The 11,930-nt window shown below is 37.6% G+C and overlaps 1 protein-coding gene across 7 annotated transcripts; it reads left to right on the forward strand.

Annotated features, from left to right (window-relative positions):
• The first annotated feature begins 270 nt into the window (after positions 1-270).
• LOC131001213 (COP1-interacting protein 7) lies at positions 271-9,037 on the forward strand. 7 transcript variants are annotated; one of them, XM_057927536.1, is made up of 14 exons: positions 271-473; positions 614-726; positions 1,749-1,928; positions 2,945-3,065; positions 3,158-3,197; positions 3,611-3,663; positions 3,741-3,796; positions 4,013-4,165; positions 4,275-4,489; positions 4,587-6,148; positions 6,464-7,393; positions 7,662-8,064; positions 8,358-8,423; positions 8,531-9,037. In XM_057927536.1, exons 2-14 carry the CDS (start codon positions 668-670, stop codon positions 8,596-8,598), a joined length of 3,906 nt encoding a protein of 1,301 aa, XP_057783519.1. In that variant the 5' UTR covers positions 271-473; positions 614-667; the 3' UTR covers positions 8,599-9,037. The 7 variants fall into 7 exon arrangements, with proteins under 7 accessions (XP_057783519.1, XP_057783516.1, XP_057783520.1 ...); XM_057927533.1 differs by having other exon boundaries at positions 314-473; positions 4,584-6,148; XM_057927534.1 differs by having other exon boundaries at positions 459-494; positions 4,584-6,148.
• The last annotated feature ends 2,893 nt before the right edge of the window (positions 9,038-11,930 follow it).

The following is an 11,930-nucleotide window of genomic DNA, read 5'->3' on the forward strand; positions in this document are numbered from 1 at the left end:
AAATCTGATTATAAGAATATATTTAAATGTTCGTTATAATAGTTAGAATGATTATTCAACTTTTTTCCAGTAATTTATCTTTAGAAGTTTGATTCTCAATTTTAAATCAAATTAAATACTCTCTCTCTCTCTCTTGTTTGTTTGAAGTAAATACTGAACGATAGCTATTCATGATAAAAAAAATCTAACAAATTAAATGAATAATCGGTCCCATATTTTAAAGCAAAATTTCTTATATTATCCTTAAATCCTCCTTAACCTTCCTAATTTCCAAAATAAAATTAATTCAACATTTTGATTTTTGCATCATCCATACACTGACACACTTTTCTATATACGTACACATTGTTGTCTCTATCACCGCTCTTTTCCGCTTCCCCCCCTCTCTCTCTCTCACACACACACTCACACTCGAATTACACAATATGGCAAGAGTACTAGTGTAACTAATATGCGTCCACTTGTAAATGCAGGTCTGTTGGTGGAGAAAGCCTGTGAGCTTTCACTACGAAAATCTCCTTTCTATAAGCTACTTTGTTTCTTTCCTTGATTTTCTTCAGAATAAATGTTCTTTGTAATACTATGCGTTCCATTTTGATTTAATTGTTTGCAGGCATTTATTTTGCGGCGAGATCTGAAGCAGTAGTGAGGGAAGCCGCTCGAAAGTATGAAGCAGAGCACTCGTCTCAGCTCGGCTGTTTTTCAGCTTACTCCAACTCGGACGAGGTATGCGTTTCGTCCTTGGTCTATTTAGTTTTCGATTTGTGTACGCCGATTTGTGAGAGTGTGTGTGCGTGCGTGTGTGTGTGTGTGTGTGAGAGAGAGAGAGAGAGAGAGAGAGAGAGAGAGAGAGAGAGAGAGAGAGAGAGAGAGAATCTTTTTGTGTGTTCGTTGGTGTTTTAGATTGTAAATCGTAATGATTTAAACGAGCTGATGCAATGGAGTTACTCAATCTCTCTATGGCTGTTTGGCTGTTTATTTTTGAAACAGACTGCGGGGCAATTGGTTTATCTGTTTTTGTTTGACAATTTTGGCATCCCCTGCCATTGACTCTCCTATGTAGATCTCTCATTGAAATTGCACGAATGATTTATCGTTCAATTGCTCGTGTTTTCATCATTTGAGGAAGTCCAATGAGACATTTTGCCAAAATGAAGCCAAGGATGTCCCTAGTTTTGTTTATTTATCTGTTCATTTTTGCCAAAGTTATGTATGATAAACGAGGACGAGGGTTGAAGTAGAGCAACCATGATTGCATGAGAATTGTGGATGAACTGTAAATAAAGAGATCTGATAACTTAATTTATTTAACTGTTGTTGTTGCTGTTGTGTGTGTGTGTGTGTTTGTGTGTGTCTTTTTGGTTGTTTGATGACTGTGAGAGTGGATTTGAACATGATTTTTGGTTTTCCTCTACTTGAATGGTTCAATCATTTATCTTATTTATATTTATATTGAAGTAAAGAAGAGATGTTTAATAAGTACTATGATGTTTGCATCATTTTCTGAGATTGACTTTTATACTTTTTCTTGAAATTGTTGGGATAGCATGAAGGACTTTAGTAGTTGACTGCAGTCATCACTCATCAGACGTGTTGACAAATTGCTATTTTCACTTTGCCATTTGTCTGCCAGCCTATCAAGTTTCATTGTTTTGACAGCACATATTTCTTCAATGATGATGATGCTATTGAGTTGTGTTACGCAATCTTCGTTTTTTCTGCTGCTAATGATGGTTCCCAATTATCAGGTGTGATTTGATTATCATAGCAAATGACAGGAAAGAGAAAATTGCTACTGGATTGCTAAATCCATTTCTTGCACACCTAAAGACTGCCCAAGATCAAATTGATAAAGGTGGTTATTCAATTTTGCTTGAACCAGAAACCGGAAGTGATTCATCCTGGTTTACAAAGGCCACTTTGGAAAGGTTTGGCTGCCAAAGAATATAGCTAGCTTATAACATTTACTTGTTTGCATGTGTCTGGGTTTATTGTTGACATCAACTTAATGGTTCCTAATCATATACTCCCTCCGTCTCCCAAAAGCTTACCCATTTTTCCATTTTGGTCTGTCCCCAAAAAATTTACCCATTTCCATTTTTTGTAAGATTACCCCACACAACCCCGAATTTTAACTCTTAATATTATCCCTTATTTACAAAATTTGCCATTACTGGGCCCATCCTAATCACTTCAACACTACAATAAAAGTGGGACCCTTATTCCACTCACAACACACTCAACCATTTTATTAAAACCTGTCTCATTCTCAAATGGGTAAGCTCTAGGGGATGGAGGGTTAGTGATTTTCACTTCTGTTTCTAAGATATCCAAATATCTATATTGATTTTATAATGAAATGGCATAATGTTAAGTCTGTATTTTCATTGATAATAGTGATTGTACCAAATGCTTTTCTGGTGAATTGGGATTAAAAATGAACCTGGAATTATGAATTGTTAAATGGTATCACCCTGGCATTTATTCATCTCTTTGGTTTACAAACTTAAGATGAAAATCTCTTTGTTAAGGTGAAAGCTTTTATATTTGTGTTAATAGGATGACTGCACGTCGAACTGTTCTACCTTTTCTAATTGGTGCTCCTGCCTTATACATGTCCAAACCAAGAGACATGGATGCCAAACGACTACCTTGTATACTAACAATATGAAGAACTTCTCTCAAACATGTTTTTCTCTATATAATTCATCCTTGAGAAATATGGAGATGGAATGTTTTCCAATACTTTGAATGTTACAAAATCTATCATATAGTTGCTCTTTAAAATTCTATATTGACAAAGTCAAATATAATTACTAAGTTGGTGAGCTTCAGTTACAGATTCCTTCTAAACGATGTGAAGCTAGTTTCTGCTCCAGTTCGTTTTATATCTCTATGCTAAGAATTGGTCCAAAAAATAAACCATGTTTGCTGCTTTGAACAGGTTTGTTCGTTTTGTGAGCACCCCTGAGATCTTGGAACGTGTCTACACAATAGAGACTGAGATCTTACATATTGGGGAGGCAATTGCTTTGCAGAACTGCAATGATATCGGGCAAAGCATTGTAAACTACTGAGTCACTGACCAATGGAAAAACTCTTTTATGCTCTTTAAAGTTTACGTATCTTTGATTCTATTGTTTAATTGTATTTATAGGTGGAAAACCATCGACGGAAATCCCTGGGAGGCTATGAAGGTATCTGGAAACATATATATATTCAGTGTTCCTAAATAGATGCTGCATGTATCTTTTACTCTCTCTCAATCTCTAACAAGTTTTGGTGGTATATATCTCAACAACAATGATTATTATATTATGCTGTCTTTTTATCCTTTTCATTTGTCTTATTAGAGTTGAAAGATGAACTTTGAGGATGGATATTAGGGCTCCATATTAATACCTTCCATCCTTGTCTCTGCTATATTTTGTTTATTCTTTAGTTTTCCCCGCCTAATTTGGATGTATCCTTATCTCTGCTTATTGGCAATAAATGTATTTTTTCCTGCTTGACTGTGATCATAATGATTGCATTGCATAAAACATCCGGTCGTGAATCGTGATGTTTTCCAGCTAGCGATGCAACACTGATCCCCTAAAATTATGAACAGGTGGCAAATCTGTGCCGAATGCTAATGATGAGAAAGCTATTGTCCTCTACACGGTGACTAGGCACTCAACTTTCCCTTTCCTCTTATACGTTGTATTACATGTTTTCTTACTCTATTTATTTTTTGACAGCCTGGAGTGCTGCCACCTGAAGCCGATGGGTCATGCTCACAGGAGGAGAATTCAAAGTATGTTATGCATTGCAATCATCACAAATGCCCTGCTATATCGATGTTTACAGGTTTTTTTTTGGAGGGAGGGGGCTAGTTCGCAAAATGTGCTAATTGTCTGCCTATTATGTGCTAAAGAGATACTGTGCAAATAGATTTTCATAGAACATCAGCTTTTTCCAAGATAAGGGATTCTAATGTTAGCACATTGTATGATGTTCAAATGTTGACCAGAGTTCAGCTTCTGAAAGTCCTTGAGACCCGTAAAACAGCTCTTCAAAAGGAACAAGGAATGGCCTTTGCACGTGCTGTAGCAGCAGGTTTTGATATTGATCATGTGGCAGCTCTTGTTTCCTTTGCTGAGTGCTTTGGAGCTATGCGTTTAATGTGAGCTCCTCCTTATCCTGTCGTTGGCCAACATATAGATTTCTAAATCAATGCTCCGAAAGATAGCTTTCTTTATAAAAGTTCTAATTGATTTATGTAAATTCAACAGGGAGGCATGCTCAAGGTTCATAGATCTCTGGAAGTGTAAGCATGAAACAGGACAGTGGCTTGATATTGACGCATCAGAAGCATTGTCCCCTCAGCCAAACTTCTCTGCAGTGAAAGCATCTGGCATTGTTTTCTCTGGTATGTGCAACAACCAAGATGACTCTAACCATGATCTAGCCTCTGAGCATATTGGGAAATCAGGGTCAAATAATGCTGGTAAGATTACGCCTGTATAAACCCTTTAATTATAATTGCCTGTTATAACCAAAAAAAAGAATTGTGATTCCACTTCCTTTTGTTTGGCATTCAGCAGATAACCCGGCCTCTAATGGTCAACAAGAACACTTTCAAGGACAATTTCCTCATCTCGTATATCCTCCATGGCCTATGCATACTCCGCCTGGTACTCAACCAGTATTTCAAGCATACCCTGTGCAAGGAATGCCTTACTATCACCCGTACGCTGGTAATGGTCCTTTTGTGCAGGCACATCACTACTCTCTTGATCACTCCCCATCAAATTTAGGTTCTCATTTAGGACAGAACAGGCAATCCCCTGATGTTAGGGATAGTAATAATGATTCTGAGATGAGGGAGACTGGTAGAACAAGTTCTTTGGATGATACAGAATCTGATGAAGAAACTTCACAGAGTAGGAGGTCACGGAAAAAAACTGGAGGCTCTAGCAAAAAGAAATCAGGCAGGGTTGTAATACGAAATATTAACTATATCACTTCTAAAGGGAAGAAATCTGGCAGTGACACAAATTCAGAATCACATTCGGACATTGATGCAGAAAGTGAAAACATGGATGAAGATGTGATTCATCAGAATAGATCTTCCAAAGGAGGAGGAAGCCAGCTGAGATCTGTGGATAGGTTGAATTTAAACCATAATGATGTCTCCATTATGGGGAAAGATACTGATGATAGACACTGGCAGGCATTTCAAGATTGTTTGCTGAGAGGTAACAATGAAGACGCCCACGCTGACAATGAAGGAATGTTTGCGATGGAAAAGGGTGTGAAATTAAAGAGACATGCAAACGCTGCCAGTGATGACCCATTGGCTCTTGGTGCACGGGATGGGGCTGAAATGCAAGATAATAGGATGAAAGACATTCATGGAATCAGTAGAAGTGCCTCTCGTAGCCTCAAGGGATGTGGTAGCGAAGTTCAATTTGCGAGTGCAGATAATGACTTCAGGGAAAGTGGTCAAAGAGATATCCAGTTTACGGAAAGTAATGGAAAAAAGATATTATTTAGGACAACACATGAAGATTATATGATTGGCAATCAACGAAGCCAGGCTAATATCAGGAATTCATCAGATCCACTAGCTCTGAATAGGTATGAGAATACTATCAATAAGAATGATAGAGAATCATCACCTGGAATGGCTGATGAAACCTTGATTGGACCACTTAGGTCAATGTCATTGGATCAAGATGGAAGAACAGATAGAAATGTTATTGATATGGATTCTGAGATCCCATCAAAATATCAAAAGTTGGGTCCCGAGGGAAGCAAAATCAAAGTAGAGTATGAGCCTAGTGATTTGAGCTTGATACCTGAAAGAGGGATTGATAAGAGGTCCATTGTATACGATCCTGCTCTAGACTATGAAATGCAGGTATGTGCTGAAGTGTCAGGAAAAAAAGCAGGGAAAGATGTTAATAATGTGAAGGGTGGAGTAAAGAAACCAGACAAGGATAGGAGGGCAAAGGTTACATCAGACTCTTTGCAGAAGCAAAGAACTGGAGGCCCTTTGAGGAAGGCCAAACCGTCAAAGATGAACCCCTTGGAGGATGCACGAGCCCGTGCTGAAAGTTTAAGAACCTACAAAGCTGATCTGCAAAAAATGAAAAAAGAGCAGGTATTGAAACTAGCCTTATAATTGGTTGAGTCTGGATGCATTAACTGTTGTGAGAAATTTTGGCACAATAGCTTCTTATCTGCATGAGAGCGCACAATTCACAATTACAATTAGAGATCTGGAAAAGTTGAAGCGAACACTCACACACACACACACACACACATTATGTACCATAACATATCTTGATTCACGAAACTACAATGTTAATCAATGTATTGATTCCATTGCTTAATCGAAGATACCCATGGATCATGGGCTATACATCTAGTACTTCTTTCTCAATGGACTTCTCTCTGTCTTCAATAAAAATTACAGGAGGAGGCACAAAAAAAGCGTCTTGAAGCTTTAAAGCTGGAAAGGCAAAAAAGAATTGCTGCTAGGGGTGGTACTAATGCGGTGAAGGCATCCACACCTTCACCTCAGGCAAAGCAATCACACACAAAAACTTCTCCAGCAACTAATAGAGGATCAAAGTTCAGTGATTCAGAGCCTGGATCATCTTCACCATTGCAAAGATCCAAAGTCCGAACTTCAGTTGGGTCTGGTGTGTCACATAAAGCCTCTAAAGCTAGTATATTAAGTGAGGGTAGCCACGTGGCAGGGAATAGATTAATTAGGTCCTCATCTTCGTTGTCTGAGACAAAAAGAGAAACCAATGGCATAACACCTGAGCCTAAGGCCTCTATGTCTCGGATTAGAAGGTTATCAGAGCCCAAAACAATCACCAATTCTCCTGTAATCACAATGAAAGCCCGAAGTGCTGAAGCAGCATTAAAGCGAAAGTTGCCAGATGGCCCTGAGAGGAACAAAGTATCTGCTATTATCAGCCTTGATAGAAGCAAGGCTGCAACTCTACCTGAATTGAAGATCAAAACAGGGAAGTTGCCTGTAAATACCGATGAGAACAAATCAACAGTGAAGGCCAGACAGAAGGTGAATGGAGTAAGGCCTTCCATAGATCCAGAAAAGGCTGAACTAAATGCAAAGATCTGCCGTCAAACACATGAACTTGATGTAGATGAGAACCCTATAGTTGAGAAAACTGTTGTGGTCCTCGAGTCTGAGAAGTCTTCTGCTCCAACTTTAAAATCATCTGAACGAAAGCAAGAGGTGTGGAGCCAGCAGCACAATGATCTTGATATAGCAGAGAAGAGTATTGCGATACATGCTCCGCTTTCATCCATGGATGGAGTTGATAAAGAACCGATAACATTTCAGCTCCAAAAGCAATCTGACTATAATGAGGTCTGATATTATTATAAATTATTATTATTAGGTCATCTCTTGACTATTTTTCCTAGAGTATTACTTATGCCATATCTATATAACTGCATTGATTCTGTCTGGATTTTGGTGGTGAGAAATACATGGTTAGTAATGAGACACATCCTCTGTAGATCAAACTTGACCTAATCCATAGGTTGCATTGGCCAAATTTTCCCTATCTGTTTGCACATCAGTCATGACACTAGTAATTATGCTAGAGATCTGATTAAGTGTGTTATGTTCTCAGGTGAAGAGTTCCTATTCAGAGAAGGATCCCCCAAACTTTTCCAGCAATAATGCTTCTGAACAACCTTACAGGGCCCCTTATGCTCGTGTCTCCTCTTTGGAAGACCCTTCCACTCACCGTACAGAGTATGGCAAAGCACCAATAGCAAGTTCAGGAATGCTGCCGAGAGCTGAAGAAACTCTTAAAGCACATGTACCTGATGCAAAAGCTCTCAAGATGGAGAGAAATCAAGCACATTCAGAGAAGACGTCTGCAAAAGAATCATCTAAAGGTTTGAGGAGGCTGTTGAAATTTGGAAAGAAAAATCACTCATCATCAGTAGATCGAAGTGTTGACTCAGAGTGTACTAGTGCTGATGGTACTGAACATGATAATGCAAGGAAGATGAGTTCAACTGGTGAAGGTGATCTCTATTTTCTAACCTGAAAACTTGGTATAAATCTTATGTAGACAGTTTTGTGTAATTAGATATTGATGCTTTCCATGCATGAAAAGCCAATTTTAGTAGCTAATAATATCCTATATAGGAACAATAAGATGGTAAAATTAGAAAATATTTTCGATTCTAGGGCAATCCTTTCCTTTCTACAATTTGTTACATTGAGGGAGACATGGAAATTATTTGATAGTCATTCTGCTAAACAATTTGAAATGGTTGAAAATGCTGATATAATGTGCTTTTGGATTTGATTTCAGTTCACACATTAAAGAACCTAATCTCACAAGATGAAACCTCCACTGATAGCAATGCTCCACAAAAGAGTAAGTTTCTTGGTTCCCTAATCTGCATAATTTTTCTATTTGTTTTTCCATACTTGTGACAAAATGATGGAGTATTGATTAACAATTCATTTCCTACTTTGCCACAGCATCTCGCCATTTCTCTTTACTGTCACCCTTTCGGATCAAATCCAGTGAAAAGAAGCAAGCATCATAGAGTCTCAAGATGTTGAGGTGAAAGCTCCCGTGAAAGCTACACCTATTTTTAGACAGAAATGAGGATCCATCATTTGTTCAGTGGAACACTCTTCCTCTCTTATTCCCATGGCGAACGAGAGGAGTCTTGTTCGAAAAATAGCCCCCGGTTCCTGAAATCCCACTTGAAATTCGCACAGTTCCCAAGCACAGGAAAAAATTATGCGCGACAATGAATACGTTTTTCCATTTATGTATGAACTCGAGATCCAGTCTCCAAGCCTTGGAAAGGCTATGTATGTAGAATTAGCATCCAAGTTCAACAACTGTTTCATGCTCAATTCGTAGCTTATAAAAATCTTACTGAGTTGTCTTCATAAAAAAAAATCTTACTGAGTTCTGTCAATTTTTGTCTGATGAAGAGGGTTGATGCCAAATGTAAACGGTCATTATTTATTCAACTAGTGTACCACTTGTGCGATATTATATAGGGGGGCGGAGCCAGGCCCCTAAAGACAAGGGGGGCAAAACATGATAATTTTTTTTAAAAATAATTTCTATAAAAATTATATAATAAAATATTTTACAATAATTTCCTACGATCACTCATATTTTGAAAGCGACATAATACTAACTGTCTCAAAAATTTCTTTCTCAATATAAGTAACTAAATAATCATTCATCCAACAATCACCCGTTCGATTTCGAAGCTGACTTTTGACAATCTTCATGACAGAAAAAGCTATTTCCACAGTTGTAATTGTCACAGGTAAAACAAGTGCAAATTTAATAAGATTATACACTAATAAATACACAATATCTCTTTTTTTGTCTTCATCATCTCCATTGCAAGACTTCCTAATTAGTGCAAATTTAACTTCTTTATCTTCTTTCCGATCTCCATGTTAGACAAAAGAAAAAGAATGTAGTTTATCAAAGTCAAACTTTTTTTCAATCTCCACATTTTGCCCCTTTTTTCTCAAAATTTTGGTTGGGCATTTTTTTTTTAATAATTATACACATATATTAATATAACAAGTATACTATTTTTTTAGGGGGGGAGGGCAATTGCCCCACCATCTCATAGTGTGGCTCCGCCAATGATATAGGGGCTATCGTGGGGCATGTGGTAGCCCGTACAATATATATGAAACATTTTAGTATTATTAGTCTAATTTAATACTTTCCTCGTCCGCCAAGATTATGTCAAATTGCTTGGGCACGAGATTTAATAAAATTGGTGATGACTTTGATCTAATGGAGAAAGGGTCCCACCACTTTATGAGATGTGTGGTTGAGATTGAATTTTGGGTGAGTTTTTTGTAAATAAAGAATGTTAGTAAGGATAAAATATTAAAGAGGATGGTGAGACCATTGCCTTAAAAGAAAAGTGACATAATCTTGGCGGACGGAGAGAGTACATAAAAATATTTAACAAAGCCCATGTTAAAAGGTGGTCGGCCGCCAGTTGGGCAAAGGCAATAAAAAAAGGAAAAATGTTTAATTGCTCAAGCAAAAGAGACTGTCCAAGGTGGGGACGTAAGACTATGTTTATCAACAATTATTCCAATCATTCATTTATTTTTAATATTTAATTAATTTCTTTCTTCCACAGCATCAATATTTATCTCAATTCAATCACCTTTATTTTTTTGTTGGTTTATCAATGATCACTCTAACCACCCAACTATAATATTTTATAATTATTCTATTATTATTTTTAATCATAAAATTTTAATAATATTAAATATAAATTAAAATATTGCAAAAAATTTAGAAACGGAAAAGATAACAAATTAATAAAAATTTATATTACGACAAACTAAGAACATTAATTACAACAGTCCAAACTCGAAATTGAAAAAAAAAAAAAAAAACAATCCATACTAAACATTTAATTACGATCGCCAAATTTTTACCATATATGTTTGATCAAGTCATGTTATAGCGCTGTGAGCTTCTCGATTGCGAAGTTGGGACCTAGTTTTCACATAGCCTGCTAGGCTTGCACTTCTATTCGTAGAGTATGTAAACATTATTTTCTTCTCCATCTTCACTTCGACGAGTATTCTATCTTAGTCTATCTTCAATAAATTATGTTGGATCATGATAGTTACGATAAGTGCTTCTTTCATCTTCCACTATCATATTATGCATGCTTATACAAGTAAATAATATTTTCCCCATAATGTCACGAACCCAAATAAGATATGGGTGCTTGAAGTTCTGGAGCAGTAATAGATTTGACAAATGTTGTCCATTGATGATATATACTATAAGTGGGATAGTATACCATATTATTTTCTCGACCGTTAACGATATAATTAGCTTTTACTGCTCGACCTTCTAAGATAGCATCATAAACAGGAGATTGATCAAGTAACCTGTGGTTTCAAAAAAGGGTTAATTGCATGAAAATACACGAACTTTAGTCACTTTTTCATTCCGCGCACGAACTTTGAAACTTACATTTTTAATCATGAACTTTGCATTTGTTCCAATTTTTTCTTAAAATTGATTTACCCCCAATTTGATGATAATGTGGAGCCTATGTGTCAGCTGGAAGTGTGCCATTTAAATCGTCGTCCGACTAAGTAAACGACGTCGTTTTTAAAATTGATAAACAACGTCGTTTTGCTCCAATTAACAAAAATTAGGTTTAAATATGAAAAATTAGGTTTAACCGCCGTTGCGCGCCTCGTCTCTCCCTCCACCCCGGAGAGCAGCCAGATTCGACTCCCCTCTCCCTCGTCTCACTTTCAGTCACCGTCGGCGTCTATTGAGCCCCTGAACCCTCAAATCCCTAATTCACGCGATCACCGCGACACCGCCTGAGAGCCCTAGGCGCCAATCGTTGCTGCTCCGACCCTCCCTCTTCGACCACCCAGATTTGCAGCCGACGCCGTAGCTTTGAAGATTTCTTCATCTTTTGATTTCCGGCGTTGACCTTCACATAGATCCACCGCTACAGTCCTTCTTTCGGTGGAGCCAGAATCGAAATGGTGTCGTCCGACCGTGAGACGAAAAAACAGCGGTGGCTGCCATTGTGTGCTTGACGGAGAGAGCGAGACGAGAGAGAGGGATATTTCTCCCTTTTTCCGGTTCAGACAAGGGACGTCAACCCTTCCTTCAACAGTTGTAAAAATGAAAATTCCTTAAGTTTGAGGTTTTAATTCGAGATTGTAAGCTAAACGACGTCGTCCAACACCGAAACGCGATGTTTTGACAACCGCAGTCAAAACGACGTCGTTTACATTGTGTCACGTAGTTTTAATTACAGACACGTCAGACAATCATATGGCATTTTTAAAGACACGTCAGCTTTCCAATGGTCGAACTTCAATTTTATGGAAA

The sequence above is a fragment of the Salvia miltiorrhiza genome, chromosome 8 (assembly GCF_028751815.1).
Source record: "Salvia miltiorrhiza cultivar Shanhuang (shh) chromosome 8, IMPLAD_Smil_shh, whole genome shotgun sequence".
NCBI lineage: Eukaryota > Viridiplantae > Streptophyta > Magnoliopsida > Lamiales > Lamiaceae > Salvia > Salvia miltiorrhiza.